Source organism: Acomys minous (genome assembly GCF_964271855.1).
Source record: "Acomys minous genome assembly, chromosome: 6".
NCBI lineage: Eukaryota > Metazoa > Chordata > Mammalia > Rodentia > Muridae > Acomys > Acomys minous.
In genome coordinates this window covers 86,531,879-86,555,253 of record NC_140487.1, presented here as the reverse complement: position 1 = coordinate 86,555,253, position 23,375 = coordinate 86,531,879, and the positions used below count along the sequence as shown (strand labels likewise).

Here is a 23,375-nt window from a genome sequence, read left to right as displayed (position 1 = left end):
TGTGGGTCCCTAAACTGCTCACAGTAGCATCAGGACCACAATGGCGGTGATCATAAGGACTCCAGCCAGGATGCAGAGACCCAGGAAGACGATGTCACTGGTGTCCTGGGCCACTATGGTCTCTGGGACCTCTGGGACCTCTGCCTCATCTCCCGGTGGTGCTTCCTGAAGATGCTCAGCAGTGGCAGCGTAGGGCCCAAGCCATTCAGAGCCAGACAGCAGGTGGACAGAGGCCTCCTTGCGCCTCGGCTCACAGCGCACCTCGTACTCGTGGATGTCCCCACGCCCAGCAGCAGAGAAGTCGATGTACAGCACGCTGACGATCACAGAGGTGTTATTTCTTCTCTGTGGGGTCACAGATACTTGCTCAGTCCCAAGGAGGCTCAGGCTCTCCTGGTTCCTCTAAGTATGCATGGGACTGATTTCATAGCTTAGCCATGGGTTCCTTAACCACAGAGGCCTCATCTATCAAAGGGGCAATGGGACCAGCAAGTTGGCTCAGTGGGCGAAGAATCTTGCCACCAAGCCTGACAGCCTGATTTTTGTCATTGAAACTCTAACAGTGGAAGGGAAAAACCTCCCACACATTGTCCTCTGATTGACACATACATACACACACATATATACACACCACACAAACGTAATTTAAAATAATTATAAAAGGGTGTGAAGAGCATCAGACTTGATGGGCCAATGTTTGCTCTGGCTTCAAGGGGCTGGGGTGGATAGAAGGTAGAAATCAAAGGAACACCTAGGCTGGGCACCATAGCTTAGGGGCAGAGCACTTGACTGGCATGTGTGAGGCTCCAGGTTCAATCCCCAGTACCAGCAAAAGCACAAAAACAAAAGCAAAAATAGAAACCAGAGCTAACACCATGGAACTGAGATCACATTGGCTATACTTAAGGCACAGGTGGTGATGCCGCCTGTAATCCAGCCCTTAGAGGAGGAAGAGCACACAGAGTTCAAGGTCATTTTTAATTACATGCTAAATTCGAGGCCAGCCTAGACTTCCTCAGAGTCTGTCTCAGAAGCAAACAAACAAAAGCTATCTACTGTGTGGAGCCAATTAGGTTCCGGTTGACTGTGTCAGTTCATTTCATAGCCCTCTTGGTGCCATCAACCTTAACACGTTATAGATGAGGAAACCCGGGCCTAGTTAAATCCTTTGTCTGAGGCCATCAGCACATGAGCAACACAGGTTATGTATGGTCTTACCCTGACCTGCCCACCTCTCCCCTAAGCCATGACACTTAACTCAAACCAACGAGTAGCTGGTCAGTCAGTTCTCGCCGCGCTCTTAGTGGTTCCCAGCTGTGACCGCTAAACCCAGAGGCAGTCATCTACCCAGAGTGAGGCCCAGAAGCAAGGCCCTGCCTCTATTGGTCAGCTATGTTCCTGTTGTGTGGCCTTCCCTCGGGGAGATTTTCTCCCAGTGATGTATGAAACAGGGGTCCCTACGGTTGAGGCACTGGTCACCCAAGGCCACCACCCTAGATGACCTGCTCACTCTAGGTCTGGGAGGAGCCCCTGAAAAACAGGACGTGAGAGGCCTGGCCCACTGCAGCTCTTCACCTCAGGGATGAAGGAATCAGGGGGTCAAGTTGCCCTGAGTGGATGACGCATGTCAGCCAGCACCTGAGAACTGGGATTTTTTTTTTCCAAGTCAGGGTTTCTCTGTGTAGCCTTGACTGTCCTGGACTCACTTTGTAGACCAGGCTGGCTTTGAACTCACAGAGATCCACCTGCCTCTGCCTCTCAAGTGCTGGGATTAAAGGCGTGCACCACCACGCCCAGCAAAGTGGGATTTTTTTATGGGGATGCAGTGACATGAGTGTGCTTGCCACATGTATGCCACATCCACAGCAGACACTGCACTCCTCAGGCTGCCCAAATTGTCCCATCCAGGGCTGCCACTTCTGAGAATGTCTGAATTGTGAAGCTGCCTAAACTGGAGAAAATAAATAGATGCAAATAAGAATTCCCATCACGCAAGACCAAGTGACCCCCTCGGGAAGGTTTGAGTGGCATGTCAGTTTCACGGACTAGGTGGCTTTAAGGCCTCTTCCAAGCTGCGGCTTCTGAAAGGCCCCCAATGCCACGTCTCCAATTAGGCCTCTGCATCTGTGCCTCGCTTGGCCTGCTCTCTGCTCTCTAAAGGGAACTTTAGAGATTTTGAGACACACAATCAGGACACAGGACAAAACAAAGCAGGGGCTGCGGGTGGAGGGGAACCAAAGAGAGGGTGGCCATCCACATGCTGAGGAATGGAGTGAGAGGCGTGTGGCAGGGCTGGGGAGCACGGGGCCTTGGAAAGGAAGGCAAGCCCCATGAGACTAGAAGGTTGCGAGTTCGAGGCTAAGCCCAGTATCCTCAGACAGGTGCAGAAAGGTCAGCCTGCTGCTGTGATTGCACTTGGTCACTCATGCCTCGGTGACAGCAGCTCCTTCTGAGGCATGAGGACTAGTATGGCCTACATTAAAGGGCCTGGACTTTATCCTTCGAAGTGGCTGATTCTGTGGTCTACGGCCCTATGTTCTGGGGCAGGGTGGGGCTCGGAAACTGAGCATTCCTGAGCCCCTGGCTCTAGGACTTCATAATTTCATCTCTGGGACTCTTTGTGGGCGAGAGCTGTGTGAGGATATACATGGATGTTTGTGTGGCAGGGCATGCCAGACCAGACTGCAAAGGCCCAGGTTTCAGACTCTAACAGGGAAGACTTCCCACCCTCCCTCCCTAGACCGTTCCCTGGATCCTCCTGGGTGTTGAGGCACCGCCCAGAAACTCTCTTGGGGCCCCTCCCACCCACTCTTCTCAGTCAGGGTCCACAGCCTCCAGAATCCAAGGAGAGAAAAAAAAAAATCTCATTTGCAGGCTCCACAGCCTTAGGAAGGAGGTGGATCCATACTTGAAAGGCTCATTTGTTTGTGGAGCCTGGAGATGTAGTAGGGAGGTGGTGGGGGGGGAACCTTCAGGCTGGGGAGGGTGGGCAAGCAGAGAGCAGGGGGGTGGCCGTGCATAGGAAAGGGATCAGGGTTTCCCTGGGGGCAATCAGACAAAGGGAGGGGCAGGGAGGAAATTTAGGGTTGTTTGACACAAGGGTCTTTGGAAAAGGTGCCAGGAAGCCTGCATCCATGTCTGTGTGCACCACCAGGGCCAGGAGGGGAAACTGAGGATAGCAGGTGCCCTTCAGTGAGGCTCAGGGCCCATCTCTTATACCTTCCCTTTCCTACCCCTACCTGAGACTCCGTGCCGCAGGTGTCAAAGCGGGCCTGGATCCGGAAGTTGCTGCCAACTTCCTGGGCTGTGCAGCTCCGGCTGCCTAGGTAGACTTTGGTCCGCTCCAGTGGGGCCAGTGCCTGGGCAGAGATCACGATCTGAAAGTCCATGCGGGAGCAGCTCACATTCATGGGCACCACTGAAACAGGAGGGGGGGAGCCTGAGACCTTAGGCTACAGTCAGATCGCATCACCCCTAGCCCTCCTGGAAGGACAGCAGACACAGAACAGAACCCCAGAGGGGGGAAGGTGCCAATGACATGCTACCGGACTCCCCTGGGATATTTTACGTGCCCGTGCTCCATTGAGCCCCTGGGTTTGTGAGCTCTTAGGGTGTGTAGTGTGACCGTCCTGAATGACTGAATGGAACCTGCAAGTGAGGGGAGACTGATTCTTCACCACAATGAAACACTCAGCCCTGAGCCACACGCCCCACCATGCAGTTAATACGGTCCCTGATAGCATCCTCTGAGCGGTACACACAGACACAGACATGAAAAAGCCAGCCACATCATGGCTTACACAGGACAATGAATGTGTAAAAGACACAGGAGTGCTATGAAGGACAATCAAGCAAAGACAGAAGAAAAGGGGGAGGTGTGTGGCTCTGATGCAGGCAGGGGAGGGGACCCCAGTTGTCCCTCTCTGTGATGGCCTTGGATGGCGGGTACGCCACTAGCCCCTTCAGTTTTGGAAACAAATCTCTGAGAATCAACACTGCCTGTTTTGGCTGAGTTTGTTCAGACTTGGGTGGGGGTGGGGGGCAGTCAGGGTTCCCCAGTTAGCAGTCTGCTCATTACTATATGTCAGCTCCCGGCATGCTCTGTGCTGTGTGTGAGAGAGCGGGACTCTCAGTGTCTAGGGCTGCAGGAACAAGGGTGCATGCAAGGCAGAGGCAGGTGGGGGTTGGTAGCTAGCTGGAATGAAAAAAAAAAAAAAAGAGAGACCTGGCAGGCAGAGGCCTGGATCCCTTAGCCCTCTCTCCGGGAAATGGCTCAGACATATTTCAACCTCGGGTGTCTGGGCAGGCAGGGATTTATGGGTCCGCTGTCTCCCACGATGATCTCGGTGGCGCTGAACTGTGTGTGTCACCCCTGATTGATGCTGAGGCTGCCCTCCCCGTGGAGAGGCTGCCTACAGCCTGGGCCCCATCTGCTGCTGGTCCAGCGTCAGTACCCTGTTCTGACCCTAGGCTCCCAGCGGGACCTGTGTGGGGAGTACAAAAGGTCCTGGAACAGGAGCCAGGATGACCGCCGCCCCCATCCTCATCTCCAGAGATGCTGCAAGAGAGGGGGTGGGGTCTAAATCACTAAGCAGTGGCCAGGCTGGGCCTGAGACTCAGGCTCTTGGAGGCAAGCTAGACTCTGAAGAATCTTCAATTCAGGTCTCTACTGTACAGGCAGGAAACCCAGAACCTGGAGGCCAAAAGGGATACTCCAGGTCGGGGAGCAGAAGACAGATGGCACCTGCACTTACAGCATCCTCCTTGTCCATGTCTTGTACAACCGAGTCTGCGTTGCAAATATAAGTTAGGAAAGCCTCAACACCAGCTCCCCCAGCCACCTCTGAAGCAAAAGCACGGCCATGGGACTGTTTTCAAACAGTGACCCTGCCGGGTGTGGTGGTGCATGCCTTGAATCCCAGCACTCTGGGGTGGGGGTTGGGGCTTGGGGCTTGGGGCGTGAGAGTAGTGGCAGAGGCAGGAGGATCTCTGTGAGTTCAAGGCCAACTTGGTCTACAAAGGGAGCTCCAGGACAGCCAGAGCAGTTACACAGAGAAACCCTGCCTAGAAAAACAAACAAACAAACAAAACACACACACACACACACACACAAAAAAAAAGGAAAGAAAAGAAAAGAAAACAGAATGACCCAAGACCAAACACTGAGAGTGCCTACACAGCTGGGTGAGGACAAGTAAGTGCCCTTTGTCCTTTGTCCAGTTGGCACTTCTGGATAATATGGGCAGGGCTGGTGGCATCTTAGTGTTTCACTTAACACTTAACACTGATCATGTGACTTTACCAGATCAAACATCCAAGAGTCAGCGAGCCCACAGAAAAGGAGACGGGTGGAGAGTAAGTTAAGAATCATGGGGTCAGGAGCTATGAAAAGACAGTCCTAGGGCAGTGGAAATAAGCGAGGGCCACACCGGAGCAGCCTCAAAGGTCCTCAGAGTAGGTGACTGAGTAGAACGTGGAGGAGACCCGGGGAGGGCTTGTGTCACAGTGAAGCCAGGAAGGAGGGAGGGCACAGAAGCTCCCCAGGACCCACACCCTCAACCCAGCTGACCTCCAATGTAGGCCACAGAGAAGCCTCTGCCAGAGGTGCTTCGGTCAGTGTGCAGGAGAAGGAGCAGCTGGTTGTGACGTGAGGTGACAGGTGGGGGCAGGTGATGACCACACCACTTCCCCAGCAGCTGTGCCTCCTCACTGGCCCCGTCAAAGGCCGCCAGATGGTCAAAATCACAGGTTCTGGTCAGGCTGTTGGGCTCCTCCAAGCCCAGGTCCAGGATGAACACCCTGACCCGGTAGCCGGGGGGCAGGCGGATGGTCCAGTGGCACCGGATATTGTTGGGGTAGGAGCCAGGGTACTGTGGGCTGGAGAAGTTTCCACGCACAGCTGTGAATACCTCCTGGCATTCTCCTGGGGAGGAGGAAGTAAGAGTCACGCACAAGGGGGCTGGAGAGGTGGCTCAGAGGTTAAGAGCCCTGACTGTTCTTCCAAAGGTCCTGAGTTCAATTCCCAGCAACCACATGGTGGCTCACAACTATCTATAATGAAATATGGTGCCCTCTTCTGGCCTGCAGGTGTACAGTGCAGCAAATTCAAACCCTGGACACAAGGAAGCATCAACTGAAGCCCCAAACAAAGCAGTAGACAGGAGTTCACAGACACAGGGGTCGGCATCGCCTTGGCCCCTCCTACCTGAGAAGTAGTGGGCCTTGAAGCCCCGGCCTCCAATGTTGAAGTCAGACTTGAAGATCACCTGCAACTCATGGCTCAGGGACACAAGGGTAGGGGGTCTGGTGCGGCCACAGTAGTGGTGCCCGTGGGCGGGGCCAGGCGCTCCAAGCACAGCCACGTAGTCGTACATGCATTCATCGCTGTCCTCGACCTGGAAGTCCACGAACACCAGCTTGACAGCGGCAGGTCCCGAGGCACGGATCAGCCAGTGGCACTCCACATCGCTGGGATAGTTGTGGGGGTAGTCGGGGCTGCTGAGGACTCCTGACAGGCCGGTGAGGACACCACCGCACACATCTGCAAGGGAGCCCACTGGAGATGACCTCTTCTCTGGGGGGAACCAGGCACCCCAAAATGCTACTTCACAAGCACTCAGGCATGGCACCCACAGATCTGCACCCTCACCCATATGGCACTCACCTTCTGCAGTGAGAGGTCAAGTGACTTATCTGTCTAGCCTGAGCTCAGCCAGGTAGGCCCAGAGATAAAAGATCCAAATACAAGAGGTTTATTTGGAGGTCTAGAATCCCCAGGTGGGAGTAAGGGGATAAGATGAGATGGGGAAGTGTGTGTTTAAGGGGGGCTGCTGAACCCCACTAGGGAGTTCTGAGGCTGGAGCAAAGCATACACCTGAGTTATGTCATTGCAGGAGCATGCGGGATAGGAAATTATCCACTAACTATGTGATGGTTTAAAGGAAAATGCCCTCCTCCATAGGCTCGTATATTTGAATATTTTGTCTCCAGTTGGTGAGACTGTTTGGGAAGGATCAGGAGATGTGGCCTTGTTGGAGGAGGTGCTTTGCTTGGGGAGAGGCTTTGAGCTTTCAAAAGGCCATGCCATTTCCGGGTGGCTAACGCTCTGCTTCAAGCTTAGAGATAAGAAGGTAACTCCCAGCCACTGCTCCAGCGCCATGCCTGCCTGCCGGCTGCCGTGCTCCCCGCCTTGGTGGTCATGGACTCTAACCCTCTGCAACCATGAACTCTAAATCAAACATTTTCTTTTATAAGTTGTCTTGGGCATGGTGTTCTATCACAGCAATTAAAAAAAAAAAAAGAAACACAAACAAAGTCCTCGGAGACATGGAGCTCAGCAGGATAACAACCTCAGTGGATGGATGCTCAGACTTCATCCTTTTTTTTTTTTTTTAAATTTATGTCCATTGGTGTGGGAGTGACAGACAGTTGTGAGCTGCCATGTGGGTGCTGGGAATTGAACCCGGGTCCTTTGGAAGAGCAGGCAGTGCTCTTAACCACTGAGCCATCTCTCCAGCCCTCAGACTTCATTCTTATGCTGCATTTCCAGTGTGCGTGCATGTGTGTGTGAGCGCATCCGTACATGTGCCAGAGAGAGAAAGAGAGTGAGCGAGTAGGCATGTGTCTGTGTGTGGGACAGTACGTGTGTGCGTTCACATATATGTGCGGGTGTTGTTCATGCCCATGCAGGTGCATGTATGTTTGGAGGACAGAGGACATCAGATATCCCTCTCTGTCACTCTCTGCTGTCTCCTTGAGGTATGTCTCTCTCTGAACCCAAAGCTTGTTAATTTTCAGCCTCAGCACTAGGGTCACAGATGTACACAGCCATGCCTGGCATCTCTTGTGGATGCTGGGGGTCCAAAAGCCACTTACCCACAGAGCAGTCTCCCAGCCCACCCACCTTTTAGTGTAATAAAAGACAGAAAGCTAGGCGTGGTGGCACACGCCTTTAATCCCAGCACTCGGGAGGCAGAGGCAGGTGGATCACTGTGAGTTTGAGGCCAGCCGGGTCTACAAAGTGAGTCCAGGACAGCCAAGGCTAACACAGAGAGACTCTGTCTTAAAAAACAAAAACAAAAAACAAAACAAAAGACAGAATACAAAGCTACACATCTTATACATAAATATTTAGCCCAGTGAGATCCATCAATATTCACTGTTTCACAGTGACTGGCTTTTCTTTCTTTCTTTCTTTTTTAAGATTTATTTATTATTATGTATACAGTCCTCTGCCTGCATATATACTGGCAGGCCAGAAGAGGGCACCAGATTTCATTATAGATGGTTGTGAGCCACCATGTGGTTGCCGGGAATTGAACTCAGGACTTTTGGAAGAGCAGTCAGGGCTCTTAACCTCTGAGCCATCTCTCCAGCCCCCAGTGACTGGCTTTTCAAGAGTGGATGTTGGAAATGTGAGCCTGGGGCCAGAACAATAAGTTGGCTGCTGAAGTGTTTGCTGAGCAGCATAAGGACCTGAATTTCACGCCCAGCATCCCCACAAAAGTCAGGCATGCTGGCTTGAACTTGTAACCTTAGGGCTGGGAAGGTAGAGACAGGTTGATCTCTGGAGCTTACAGGCCAGCAGCCATTCTAGGCTAATTAGAGAGCCCAGGAAGGATGGATGGACACACACACACACACACACACACACACACACACACACACACATATGCACACAACTGTGAACTTGTGGAATAAATGCATATCATTAAAATACTACCTTTATCTTCTCACATCTCAAAGATTAACGAGACAGCTCTGTCTGCGATCCGCTATTCCTGTTTGTAAAAATGCTGCAAAGCACTGCATGTGGTGTCACGGCCTCCCTCCCCACCCCCCACCCCCACAGGCCTAAGGTCCTCATGATTGAGTCAGATCAGCCCTCTTGCTCTTGTGTCTTTGTTTTTTGTTTTTGCTTTTGTTTTTCCTTTCAAGACAAGGTTTCTCTGTGTAGTCTGGGGTGTCCTGGACTTGCTTTGTAGACCAGCCCGGCCTTGAACTCACAGCAATCCGCCTGCCTCTGCCTCCTGAGTGCTGGGATTAAAGGCATGCACCACCACTTGCTCTTGTGTCTTAACACCCCACAGTCTGTGCTTTAAAACTCAGCAGGGGCAGCTGTCCTCCCTAGCGGGCGGGTAGACCTGTGGACATGGGCAATGTGGCAGTCCTGCTTGGGTGTGTGCACAGGAGCTCAAAGATGGGAGGGAGGAGGCAGGGAGAAAGGTGAAGAGCAGGGCGGGACTCCACCTCAGGAGGCGGGGGCTAAGGCTGCTGGGAGGAGTCAGCAGTGAAGAAGCCCTGGTGAGGGATGCTTGGTGAGAGGAGGAAGCAGAGGGCCTAGAAGTTGGCACACCCCCCTCTCCCCCCATCCCCAACCCCCTATACCCCCCCCCCCACACACACACACATGCTCTGGGCCCAGGCAGGGGAGAGGCAGAGGCCACAGGACATCAACAGCAGGAAAAACAGCTGGGATCCTCCTGTGGCCTGATGCCAAACCAAGGGGGAAGGTCAAAGGCAGAAGAACCCTGTGAGCCTCCTTTCAGGAAACAGCTCACTGCCTAGGGGACCTGGCAGGTATGGTGGAAGCCGGGAAAGTGTCATAAGGGTAGCAGGCAGTGGTTTCCAGGGAGGTCATGAGTATGAAGGAAGCAACCTTTGTCCTCAGAGGCTGTGCAAGCGCAGGACCTCCCCTGTGCCCGGCTTCCCTCCCTGCAGCAGCTGGGGCCAACTTTTCTGCCCAGGGCCCCCTGACCTTTCTGGTAGCCTGCAGAAAAGCCTCGGCTAGCCACGTGCTTGTCTGAGTGGAAGACGACCGACATGACGTGCCAGGAGGAGGTGAAGGGCGGTGGGGGCACCTGGCCGCAGAATCTGCCCAGTAGATTTCCCTTGTCCCCGGAGGCCCCGTTGTAGATTTCCAGGAAGTCAAAGTCGCAGGTGTCATGGTACTCCAGGTCAAAGGCGTGGAAGCTGAGCAGCACTGAGGACCCCTCGGCCACCACGATCAGCCAGCTGCACTCTGTGTTGTAGGGGTACAGGCTCGGGAAGTTGGGACTGGAGAAGTTTCCAGACGGTGCTGAGAGCACACCCCCACACTTGACACCTGAGGAGAGAGAAGAGGGTGGCTCAGAGGCAGCTCTGGGGGTCTTGGCTACATGAGAGAAGTCTGGGTCCTTGAGGGTGAAAATAAAACAGCACAGGGTCTCAAGTCACTCTGGATGCATGCCTGAGCTCGCTCAAGCACTCAGACATCTTTTAGACACCGGAGAAGCATTTTTCTAGTCATTCAACAAATACTGCCACCTTGCTCTCAGAGCATGTGTGTTTCAGTGGGAGGACAGTAAATATAAACAGAATGTGAAACAGACAGGAGAGTCCTAAGGTCCGGGAAGAACAACAAAGCAAGTTAAGCCAGGCGTGGTGGCATATACCCTGAACCCCAGCATTAGGAAGGCAGAGGCAGACAGATCTCTGGGAGTCAAGGAACAGTCTCGGCTACATAGTAAGTTCCAGGCTAGCCTGGGCTACACAGAGAACCTGTCTCAAAAGTAAATACACATAGTAAAAAAAAAAAAAAGTAAGTACTTTAAAAGGAAACAATGAAAGTCTGTTAGAAAAGCCGATTTGACAACTTTTTTTTATATTTTCTTATAGTTTTTTGAGACAAGGTTTCTCTGTGTAGCCTTGGCTGTCCTGGACTTGCTTTGTAGGTCAGGCCAGCTTTGAACTCATCGTGACTGACCTGCCTTTGTCTTTCCAGTGCTGAGATTAAAGGTGTGTGCGGCCACCACCCAGCCTTTTTTTTTTTTTTTGGTTTTTCGAGATAAGGCTTCTCTGTATTAGCCTTGGCTGGCCTGGACTTGCTTTGTAGACTAGCCTGGCCTCAAACCCACATTGATCTGCCTGCCTCCCAAGTGCTGGGATTAAAGGCCTGCACAACCACACCTGGCTTGATTTGACAACCTTTAATGGAATACTAGATTAGATAGCACCATTAATGTCTGCTGTACCACCAAGGAAAAGTTTGACCAGAGGGAAAACCTAGTTCTTCGGCCACACAGATATGCTCTGCAAAGTTCACTGAGTGTTGTTAAGCTTCTGAAAAACAGGTAAATTTTGCTTTGGTTTTAACAGCAAGGTGACACTGAGTAGCCTCATACCAGTTTCAAATGCTGAGATTACAAGTGTGGGCCAGTACACACTTGTACTGAAAAAATGTCTGAAAAACATCATTAAAAAGATCCAAGTCTAGAATAGTAGCACACACCTGTAAGGGAAGTATTCAGGAGGCTAGGGAAAGAGGATGGCAAATTTTAGGCAAGCCTGAGCTACATACAATAACCATGACCCAAAAACATAAGAGCAACAACCAGAGTAAACAAACAACAGAGTTGACAGAGACAGGAGGGAGACGAGGGAGGGCAGGTGAAGCAATCAGGAGGTGTGCTTGTGGGTTTGAACACGCCAAAGAACAAATTTAATAAATAAAAAATAAGCCAAGATGGAACTTCATATGGTAGACTGCTATACAATTTGAAATGCATATACCATCACTTAACAGTTTTGTTTGTTTGTTTGTTTGTTTGTTTTGAGGTAAAGTCTTAGCTATATAGTCCAGGCTACCCTTCAACTGCAGATCCTTTTGCCTCAACCTTCTGGATGCTAGGATGAGGGGTGTGTGTGTGTGTGTGTGTGTGTGTGTGTGTGTGTGTGTGTGTCTGTCTGTCTGTCTGTCTGTCTGTCTGTCTGTCTGTCTGTCTCTCTCTCTCTCTGTATTTGTGTATGTACTCCTGGACTCAAGTGATTCTTCTGCCTCAGCCTCCCCAGTGTCTAGGACTACATGTACCACACGACTCCCTACATTAAAAAGGAAACAATCAAACAAAATGCATGTTTTCTGTTCTGAGTCAGAGTTTTTCTATGCAGCTCTGGTTAGCCTGGAACTCACTACATAGACCAGTCTGGCTTCAAAGTGACTTTGGATGCTCCTGTGTTGGTTCCCGAGTGCTGGTATTGCAGCATGTACCACTGCACCCAGCTAAAGGGTCGTGTGTGTGTGTGTGTGTGTGTGTGTGTGTGTGTGTGTGTGTGTGTATGTGTGTGTGTTTGCACAAGTGTGCATGTGAAGCCAGAGTTTAACTTTAGATGTTTTGTCCCTCAGAGGCTGTCCATCTTGTGTTTTGAGACAAGTTCTCTTTTGGCCTAGAGCTCACCAAGTAGGCTCGGCTGCCTGGCCTGTGCCCCTGGGATCTGCTTGTTCCCAGCTTCCCAGCCCTGGGATTACAAGCATGACCTATTCCACAGCCTCTGGATCTTGAACTCAGGTCCTCTTGCTTGCATGGCGAGCACTTTACTAACCGAGCTACCACCCCATCTTATAAAAGAACACTAAAGTAAGAAACTTTAAAAGGGCTGGAGAGGTGGCTCAGTGAGTAAGAGCATGGCCTGCTCTTCCAAAGGTCCTGAGTTCAATCCCCAGCAACCACACGGTGGCTCACAACCATCTGTGATGTGATGTGATGCCCTCTTCTGGCCTGCAGGTGTACATGCAGGCAGAACACTGTATACAGAATAAGTAAATCTTTAAAAAAAGAAAAAAAGAAACTTTAAAAATTAGTTTTGCGGGGGCTGGAGAGAGGGCTCAGAGGTTAAGAACACTGGTTGTTCTTCCAAAGGTCCTGAGTTCAATTCCCAGCCACCACATGGTGGCTCACAACCATCTATAATGAGATCTGGTGCCCTCTTCTGGCATGCAGACAGAATACTGTATAAATAATAAATTTTTTAAAAAATTAGTTTTGCGGCTGGAGAGATGGCTCAGTGGTTAGGAATCAGTTTGATTCCCAGAATCCATATGGCAGCTCACAACTGTCTGTAACTCCAGTTGCTGGGGATCTGACACCTTCTTCCTGGCCTCCACAGGCACCAGGCATACTAAGGGTACACAGACATACACACGGGCAAAATACCCACACACATAAGACAAAAGTAAGTATTTAAAATGTAAATTTTGTTTATTACTATGTGTTCACACATGTGTATGCACCGTGGGGGTGGGGAAAATGCCACAGCACCATGTGGAAACTCTGGACAGCTTCACGTGGGTTCTAAGGATCAAACTCAGGCCATCAAACTCTTGAGACAGTGCTTTTAGTTGCTGAGGCCTCTGACTGACCCCACAAAGGAAAATCATTCTTTTTTTTAGTATTTATTTTTGTTTTAAATTATGTGTGTTTATATGTGTCTATATGGGAGTATGCACATGAGTGTAGGTGCCCATGGAGGCCAGAGGTGTCGGATGCCCCTTGAACTAGAGTAACCAGGACTGGTGAGCCACCTGATGACATGGGTACTGGGGACGGAGTCAGCTCCCTGGGAGTGCAGCCAGTGCTCTTAACTACTGAGCCTTCTTGCCAGCCCCAGGAACAGTCTTTTTCCTTTTTTTGTTTTGTTTTGTTTTGTTTTGTTTTTTGAGACAGGGTTTTCTCTGTGTAGTCCTGGCTGTCCTGGAACTCACTCTGTAGACCAGGCTGGCCTTGAACTTAGAGATCTGCCTGCCTCTGCCTCTCAAGTGCTGGGATTACAGCCGTGTGCCACCGCCTGGCTTAGGAACATTCTTCTTCTTTCTTCTTCTTCTTCTTCTTCTTCTTCTTCTTCTTCTTCTTCTTCTTCTTCTTCTTCTTCTTCTTCTTCTTCTTCTTCTTCTTGTTTGTTTGAGACAGGGTTTCTCTGTATAGCCTTGGCTGTCTTGGACTCACTTTGTAGACCAGGCTGGCCTTGAACTCCCAGTGATCCACCTGCCTCTGCCTCCCAAGTGCTGGGATTAAATGCATGTGCCACCACCGCCCGGCTAGGCACATTCTTAACAACACCATGAGGCTCCATTTTGCCAAGCCAGGGATGAAGAAACTTCTGTGAGATTAAACAATCCCAGTGCTTCAGCAGTAAGTGGTGAGGGAGCCTCCTCTCTTCTGACCTGTGGGACCCAGGGCCTCCTGTTTCTGACACTGCTTTGGCTCCTATGATAAACCTGACCTGTGGGGGAGAGTAAATATTCCAGGCCAGGCTCCAGCTCTTCTCAGAATGTCTGGGGGGGGGGGATGGTCTCTTCCTCCTTGGTCCCTAGGCTGGGAGTGGGAGCACTGGGGGATCCAAGTTTAGGGCTGTGAAAAACTATCCACAGATGGCAGGAGCCATATCGAAAAATAAATGGCCCTGGGCCAAGAGGCCCTGCCTGCCTCAGGCTCAGCTACACACTTGAAAAAAGTCCCTGGGAGAAAGACATAGCCCACTGTAGGTCTGTGCTGATTTGCACTGAGCACCCCATCCAGGCAAGCTCACGGAACTGAGAGAGTCAGGCAAGCCAGGTGAAGCCACACCATGTGGTATGCCATATGCCGTACCCTCTATGGCATGGGGGTATGGGGGCAGCGGCATTAGGGAGGGGTGAGACCCAGAGAGGAGGTGACATGTGCAGAGTGGGAGGAAAGATTGCACTTACTGGTAAAGATGGAGGGGACTCCATCACTCGGCCTCTGTGGACTTCAGCCATGCACCTGGGAGGTGGGGTGCTGCTACCCTTGTGCTTACTCAGTGCTACAAGTGACAGGAAGATGGAGGCACTGCAAGGGCGGTACAGGGGCCAGGTCACATGATTTGTTCCTTGTCTGGGCAGGCTGGTGCCAGGAATGGTGTCTGATGATTCATAGTCTTATGGCAAGAAGATAGAGGGACCTATTTTCCAGTGTCCACTCTTGTCTTTCCCCCAATGCTGACCATACAAGTGTCAGAGTGGAACTCCTGCGGCCTAGGTGGCCCTGGGCACCAGCACAAGTGGGCATCTTGCCTCTTAACATCCAGCCAGGCACACTAACCCTCAGGGTCACACCAAACCACCCAAGCATTAGACGTTAGTAAAAAACAACTAAGCTAGGAGGGGTGCCACACGCCTTTAACCCCAGCACTCGAGGGAGGGTGAGACAGAGGCAGGCAAATCTCTGAGAGTTCAAGGCCAGCCTGGTCTACAAAGTGAGTTCAGGACAGCCAGGGCTAACTCTGTCTGGAAAAACCGAAAAACCAAATCAAACCAAAAGAAAACAAAAACATCCCTCCCCACCCCCCACCCCCCCCAAAAAAAACCCCTTCTCCCACCACCCTGCCATGGACTTAGACCCCGAGGTGCCCAATCCATTTCTGCAGTAGAGTGAATGGCAAGCCACATCTTCTCTCTTGGCTGCTAGTTGAGCTTGAGGAAGACAGGTTATAAGGGGCTACTTGCTGGCACACACACACACACACACGCACGCACGCACGCACGCACGCACGCACGCACGCACACACACGCACGCACACAAGTTCACATGTTGCAGAATGATTTCACAAGCTTTATAGACGACACTCGCAGGATCAGAGTGACACAAAGCTCCTAGGGTCACACCCTGGGGGGCGGGGGACAGGAGCTCTGGGAGCATCCAGCCCAACAGAGAATGAGGAGGGCTTTATTGAGGAAGTGGCAGGACTCAGACTTTAAGGGTGAACAAAAGAGAAAAGGAGACTGTGACTAGACGTTGGCTCAGTGGCTAAACACTCTTGCCACCTAGCCCGGCCACTTGAACGTAATCCCCAGCACACACGGTGGACAGAGAGAACCACCTCCCAACAGCTTGTCCTCCGACCTCCAACGAGTGTGCTGCGCGGCACGACCATGCGCATGCACCCTCCACACGCACAATAAATGTAATTGAAAATGTATTTTTAAAAGAGAAACAAGATTCTTCCAGGAGATTCCAGGAAAGAACTTCTCCCCAGGCAGAGGGACAGTAGGGGCATTCTGAGGAAGAGTTGGGGTTCCCAGCAAAGGACACAGACACACTGGAGCCAGCACGCCAGGGGCACCGAATGGCACAGTGAAGAACTTGGCACCGCTGGCTGCAGTGGGAAGTGCAGCAGGCTTCCAGAACAGAGGGGCCTTCCCACCGTGAGCCTTCCACACCTCGGAGCCATTCCCCTCATGGGCGGCACCGGCAACTGCGTGGCCTTGAACCTGGGCCCTTGAGCCCTGAATTTCTTCGTCTAGAAAAAAGGGGCCAGTTGTCACCCGGGACTTCCTCCTTTGTATGTGAAGTTGAGAGCAGGCCTCGCTCAGTGCCGCCCTCCATTTCTCAGGAGCAAGCACACACCCAACCCAGCCAGGTCCCCAAATGGGGGTGGGGGTAGGGGGTCTTGCTTTCTGACTTGAGCTTCCTGAGGCCCTGGTTCCTCTGCACCCTCCTTCCTCCTCCCAGCTGTGAGTTGCCAGATCACCTACCTTCCATGGCTTGGGTCCCAGGGCGTGAGTCCAGCAGTACCGCTGCCAGCAGTAGGCAGGCCCCCAGCTCAGCCAGCATCTCCTCACCGGGGGGCTCCCCCTACCAAGGCTGAGTTCAGGGGTCTCAGGATCCAAGGGTCTGAGAGGGGAAAGAGGGGTGAGGCCGGAAGGGCCCCCCAAGTAAATGGTGATGTGAATAATTCATTGGGCCCTTGAATTAGTAAGCTGATCCGGGTGCTTCCTTCACTCCTCACCGAGGTGACGGATCTTGTGTCAGCAGGTTGACACGTACTGAGGACGGCAAGGCCACCCTGGATCTGGAAGAGGAGCAGGGTGGGTCTGCTCCTGGGTGGTGGACAAAAGACCTAAATTCCAGGGCCAGTTTAGACTCTGGCTGGTCAGGCGATCTTTTTTTTTTTTCTTCTCTCTCTCTCTCTCTTTCTCTCTGTATAACCTCAGCTGTCCTGGACTCACTTTGAAGACCAGGCTGGCCTTGAACTCACAGAGATCCATCTACCTCTGCCTCCTTGGGTGTTGGGATTATAGGCATGCCATTGCACCCCACTGGCCAAGTGATTGTTTTTCCCTGAGACAGGGTTTCTCTGTGTTGCCTAGGCTGTCTTGGACTCACTTTGTGGAAACAAGCTGGCCTCAAACTCGCATTGATCTGCCTGCCTCAGCCTCCTGAATGCTGGGATTAAAGGCATGCACCACCCTCGCCCGGCTGGCTAGATGATCTTTTTTCTTTCTTTTTTTTTGGTTTTTCAAGACAGGGTCTCTCTGTGTAGCCTTAGCTGTCCTGGACTTGCTTTGTAGACCAGGCTGGCTTCGAACTCACAGTGCTCCGCTTGCCTCTGCCTCCCGAGTGCTGGGATTAAAGGCGTGCGCCACCATGCCTGGCCCTGGCTAGATGATCTTAAACAAGTCATTTCACTCCCGTGGCTCTTGGCCTTCTGATCTAAGCAGCACAGCCATTCCGCCCTGCCTCTGGGGCTACTGGAAAAAAAGACATGAGATCACATGTGTTGACAAATGCAGTAAGCACTGCAGGTGTGGTTCCTGTCCTTCCCCATCCCCCACTCCACAGGGAGCCAAAAGGAGCCGACTGTTTGTGGGGCAGACGCCACAGGCTTCCTTCCAATCTGCAAGTGGACAGCTGGTGAGAGGAGACAGTTTTTACAAGGAAGACTGCATCAGGAAGAGCGAAATCAGCACTTTGGATTTCTGCTGTGAGTCTTCTAATGATAGACATGGCTCACGGCCTGTGGTGCGGTGAGAACAGTAGCCGTGCCCTCATTGGTCCATTAGCCTCATCTACACTTTGCTCTGTCCAGATCCCTGTGCTGTGGGCTGCGCAAGTGCCCTGAAGAGAGGGCTGTGGCCAGCAGGAAGTGGGATCTTTTTTTTCCTCTAGGAATCTTTCCCTTTGAGTCAACTCACTACATGTTCTTTTCTAAGTTTCTGTTTTTATCTTTCTTGTGTGCTTGCTTCTCTCTGTCTCTGTCTCTGCCTCTCTGTCTGTCTGTCTCTCTCTCTCTTTCTCTCTCTCTCTCTCTCTCTCTCTCTCTCTCTCTCACACACACACACACACACACACACACACACACACACCAACCTTGAGTGCTGTTCCCCAGTCTGCCTAGCAACCTATGATGTCATTGCCTGCCTGCCACTAGATGGGCCAGCTGCCCAGAAAATAAAAAGGGCAAACCCACCTCATCTTTCTCTCCTGCTCCTCCCACCCCACCCATCCACCTGCATTTATGAAAGAGTCTGTTATTGAATCTAGAGTTCCCCAGTGAGCCCCAGGGGTCCAGCTGCCTCTACCTCCCCGGTGCTGAAACAGCAAGTGCTGTCGTAAAAAACAAAAACAAAAAAAAACAAGAAACAAAAAATAAAATCCATGCTTTTTTTTTCTCTTTCTTTCTTTCTTTTTTAATATGAGTGCTCACGTGTGTGTGTGTGTGTGGAAATCACTTTACCACACCTCCTCCGCCCCTCTACAACAAGATTTTAGTCTCTGTGTCTGTGCAGGGCCTGCCCTAGGCCTGGGGGACTGGAAAGAGATGGGACACATGTCCTTCTTCCCACTAAGGGAAAAGTAAAGACTCTGGCTTCTGATTGGCTGAAGTCAATCCTGGCTGCCCTACTGCCTGCCTGAGGGGATCTGTGAAAGTGAGACACTCTCTCTGAGGCTCAGCTTCCTTCACAGAAAGAGGTAGCTGCGGCCTGCTATTCTCCAGTAGGATTAAATGAGACCATGTCTTACCAGCCTGGCTCACTACACCACAACAAGTATGCTTTTTATCTACCCAAGAGGAACCCAGCTGCCCATCTGGCAGAGCACATGTCGCCTCTGGCCCATGCTTTTGTCAGGCAGTCCCCAGGGAGCCCTTGGCTGCTGGCAGAGGAGGCCACTTGGAAGGTGTTCAGCAAAGGGCATCGGGAATGGTCAGACCGGAGAGACTGGCTTATCCATGGAGCTGGATGGAAAAGAAAGGAAAGTTCTGGGCAGGCTGAGAAGTAAAGCTTTTTATCAGATGATGATGATGATGATGGTGGTGGTGTTGGTGATGATGATGATGGTGATGACGACGATGATGGTGATGCTATTTATGAATGACAGACAGGGCAGGATGAAGGGTGGGCCACGGTCCTAGGATGCTCAGGTGGCTCATTCACAAGCCTCCTTTCAGCAAGCACAGCACACAGCAGGTTCCACAGTTGACAGGGGAACAAGCTGAAGCTCTATGCTCATGTCAGGGCCCTGGGGTGAGTAGTCTGTTTGGGAAGCAATCCCAGGAGTGCTGAGAGGGATGTGGAACAGGATGAGGAAGAGGCTCCGTGGCCTCTGTCTCAGTTCCTGCCTCTGAGGCCTCTGCCTTGGCCTCTTGCTCTAACCTGCCTTCACATGGACTATGAGATGTAAGCGGACACAAAACCAGGTTGCTGTTGGTCACGGTGTTCATCACAGCAATAGAAACCTAAGACATTCATCTTTGCCCTGTGCCTCAACTTACACACCCTAGATGCTCAGCAGCCATTTATGGCCTGAACCATCCCAAGGCCACAGCTAGCAAGTACCCTTTTCCCTCTGGACCCGCTTGCCTGGGCCACAGGCTGTGCTGTTAACCCTGTTCCCCTGCTTAGCTGCTGTAATAAAATACCACAGACTGAGCGGCTCTTAAATGGCACATGCTTGTTCTAAAACCAAGGTGTCCTCCCATGGTGAGAGCGGTGAGAATCTCTGCGGATGAGCGGTGGGTGGCTCTCACTTATAAGGACACTAATCTCCAAAAGATTGGTTATTTCCCAAAGGCTAGCATCTCCACTGCAATTGTGGGCTAGGATTTTAGCATGTGATTGCTGGGGACACAAATACACAGACGTTCTTTCCCAAAACCCCTGGGGGTTGCAAGATGGCCTGGTGCAGTGGTTAAGCCTGTAACTTCTAGAACCAAGACCACTTGGGAGTTATTAGCTGTGTGGCCTTGGCCCCTCCACACCTGTGAGGACAGGATGGGTGAAGAGTCAAAGCCTCCTCCAGTGTCCTTGGGGCAGCCTCCTTTCTGTAGCTCATGTGTGTAAACTGAGTCAAGTACAGACTTCCGGTCTTCCTGTTTTGGTATAACCCTTCTCACCTTGGGGTCACCTTTGGGTGGGGACTCTTGCTGCCTAGCTGTCTCTTGCCTTCAACCAGACTGTGCCCAGGGCTCCTCTACTGTTGCCCAGGGGAGGTGGAGAAGGAACAAAGGCTGCTACCTTCCTGGCCATCAAGGTGTGCCCAAGCTGTCAAGCCTGGACATATGGATGCCCGTCAGTGTCCCTCTGTGTCGATGTAGGCTGGCCCTTGAGAACCTGCTCTCAAGCTGTCCTGGACTCACTTTGTAGAACAGACTGGCCTTGAACTCCCAGTGATCCACCTGCCTCTGCCTCCTGAGTGCTGGGATTTAAGGCATGCACCACCACACCCAGCCCAATTTTTTTATAACAACTTTTCAAGAGAAGAATTACCAGTTTCCACTCGCTGTTTGCTCATTGGGGTTCGGGGAGAATTACTTTTTTTTTAATCAATTTTAATTCTTCCACAGCATTTATTGAGCACCTTCTGATGTCTACATCTTTGATTACTAAAAACATGGGAAATAAGTAATTACGATGTAGTACTTGCAGTTTGGGGTTGAAATTCTCCAAAGCATAAGAAAAATAGTTAAGGGGGAGGGGAGGGTGTTTGGTTTTGCTCTTTTCTTTTTCTGAGACAGTCTTGCCATGTGGCTCAGACTGGTCTTGAACACCTCATATGAGGTGGACGCATATGTTCCACCTCAGCATCTGAGCTGAGAATATAGGGGAGCACCACTGTGCTGGGAATGCATTAGACTTTAAGGGAGCACTACTGTGCCGGGACTGCATGACACTCTAAGGGAGCACCCCCGTGGTGGGACTGCATGACACTCTAAGGGAGCACCACCGTGGTGGGACTGCATGACACTCTAAGGGAGCACCACCATGCTGGGAGTCCAGAGGATTACTGACTGTGATGTTTAGGAAGAAATGCTGTCCTCAGAGTCAGCCATGAGCTGAGCACTGCTGGGAGTGGCCACTAGGAAGAGGAAAGTGGGGGTTGACTGGTCCTGTTATGATTTGAATGCAGAATGTCCCCATATGTTGAAGGTCTCATCTCTAGGTGTGGTGCTATTTTGGAAGGTGCTAGACACTTCTGCGGTACCTAGCTGGAGGAAGTAGGTCACTGAGGGTGCAGCGGTGTCAGGGTGTCTCTGGTCAGACCTCTTCCTGTCTCTCTGCTGTCTCCTGGCTGCTATGATGCTGTGCCTAGCCTTAGACCCCAAGCAGTGGAATCAGCTGACCAGGGACTGTGAAACTCTTAACTCTGTCCTCTGGTTCTCTGTGACATTTGTCTCAGTGGTGAAAACCTACTAATACAGCCCAGGGCACCATGTCATTCTGTATCCCCACTAGGACAGATGGCCTGAGGGACAGTTACATCCCACTGTATAGATGAGCAAACTGAGCTTTAAAGGGCTCAGTGGGTCACTTGCTGTGAGTCACAGTCAGGAAGAGACTTGAACCTAGGTCTGCTTTATTTTATTTTTGTTCTTTCGAGACAGGGTTTCTCTGTGTAGCCTTGGCTGTCCTGGATTTGCTTTGAGCTGGCTTTATTTTTAAAGTGGATAAAAAGAAGAAAAAAGCAGTGCACCACCATGAAGTTTGGCAAATCATCTGGACTTGCATTCCTGAGTAAAAGAGGAAGAAACAGGGCTGCAAAGACCCTACCAGGTCTGAGGGCCAGGACCATCTCGCTGCCTGCACTGTTGGGTCTCCCACACCTAGAAGGCCCGGGACACAGGAGCTCACAGAGACTCTTCAGTGAATTATTGAAGAGCTTGGAGACACGAAGCACCAACTCTACGGTGAGGCGGGAGCGCACATGGCTATTTGAACCCCCTAGTTTCTGAAGTATATGACTGGCTACACAGTATCATTTCGTTTTGCAGTTTTTGAGACAGCCTCTTAGGTACCCCAAGCTTCCTTCAAACTTCCTATGTAGCCAAGAATAACCTTGATCTGATCCTCCTGTCTCCACCTCCCAAGCTCTGGGAGGACGGGTGTGGGCCTGCCCCTGTAAATACTGTGTTGCAATCTAATTGTAGAACTTTTGTTGTTGTTATTTGTTTGCTTGCTTGTTTTTTGAGACAGGGTTTCTCTGTGTAACAAGAGCACTAGCTGTCCTGGACTCCTTTGTAGACCAGGCTGGCCTCAAACCCACAGACATCTGCTTGTCTTTGTCTCTCCCTAGGGCTGGGATTAAAGGCATCGCCACATCCAGCTGTAGAACTATTTTTAAACATAAGGTTGGGGAAAAGAAAATAATAAAGCAGCTAACATGGAACCAACACACAGGTTTGCCAGAAGCTCACTTCAAATACTGTCTGTAACGCAACAGCTATGGCCAGCAGTCCTGCTCCGGTGCCTCTGTCACCATCTGTCACCTCTGTGCTTGCACCTGGGCTAGCTCCTCAACAGAAAACATTATTTGGGTTTTTTTTTTTTTTTTATCATTCCCAGGTAGAAGACCCAATTTTTTTTTTTTGCTTTTGTTGTTGTTTTTCAAGACAGGGTTTCTCTGTGTAGCCTTGGCTGTCCTGGACTCACTTTGTAGACCAGGCTGGCCTCGAACTCACAGCGATCCACCTGCCTCTGCCTTGCTGAGTGCTGGGATTAAAGGCGTGTGCCACCATGCCCAGTTCCTTTTTGCTTTTTATTGGAGTGTGTGACACATACCCGAGGCCAATTTGTGGGAGTTGGTTCTCTCCTTTTACCATGTGGGTTCCATGGTTCAACTCAGGTTGTTAGCCTTGGCAGCAGGCACCTTTACCTGCAAAGCTCTTTCTAGCCCCATGCATGTCCTTTTACCATGTGCAGCTTGTTCCAAAATGACTTTTTAAAAACATGTTGGTACATGCAGACCTGGTCCATTCATTTACAGTCTGGCACCCTGGAATCCTCCAGTGGAGCTAGGTGTGGTGAAGATGCCTTTAATTTAGCATCCATGAGGCTCTAGAATCAGCCCCCAGCATCCAAATAAAACAAACAGAAAAACAAACAAGAGGACTGCTTATTTCTCACCCTGCTTTCTCGTGGATAGAGCTTAGTCTTGACTGTCTTACACCGTGCAGAAACAGTGTGCTCATGGGCTGTAGAGCCTTGAAAACAGTTCCAGTTGGGTCTGTGCCCCTTACAAGATCTTAGTGGCTCAGAGGCTTGTCTCTGTCTCTACCCTGGGGTAGTAAATGGCCTGATTCCCTGTAGAGGAAGAGTCCTGCCACCTGCAAATACTCCACAAGTCTGCTGTGTCTCAAGTACTCTGCCTTCAGGAGGTGCTGAGCGCCCTGCGTGTGGGGAATACGGTGGCTGGGCTGGGCCACACAGGCTCTTGCTGTACTCCTGGACTGAAGAGAGACAGTGGCAGGATTTGGGGTGCTCATCTGTCTCAATTACACAGTAATGAGCTCTTTGTTGGCCTCCTGAGGCCTTTAGGTCATAT

At 51.2% G+C, this 23,375-nt stretch overlaps 2 protein-coding genes across 2 annotated transcripts in view; one reads left to right on the top strand and one right to left on the bottom strand.

Annotated features, from left to right (window-relative positions):
- The window catches only part of DIO1 (iodothyronine deiodinase 1), a 365,641-nt gene that overhangs the window by 190,419 nt on the left and 151,847 nt on the right, over positions 1-23,375 (top strand). The gene's annotated exons all lie outside the window — the stretch shown is intronic.
- On the bottom strand, positions 19-16,388 carry CDCP2 (CUB domain containing protein 2; the record flags this gene model as incomplete). The annotated part of the gene is made up of 6 exons (XM_084785580.1): positions 19-345; positions 3,240-3,418; positions 5,570-5,923; positions 6,206-6,541; positions 9,758-10,105; positions 16,310-16,388. The coding sequence occupies 6 exons, from the start codon at positions 16,386-16,388 to the stop codon at positions 19-21; spliced, it is 1,623 nt and encodes a 540-aa protein (XP_084641706.1).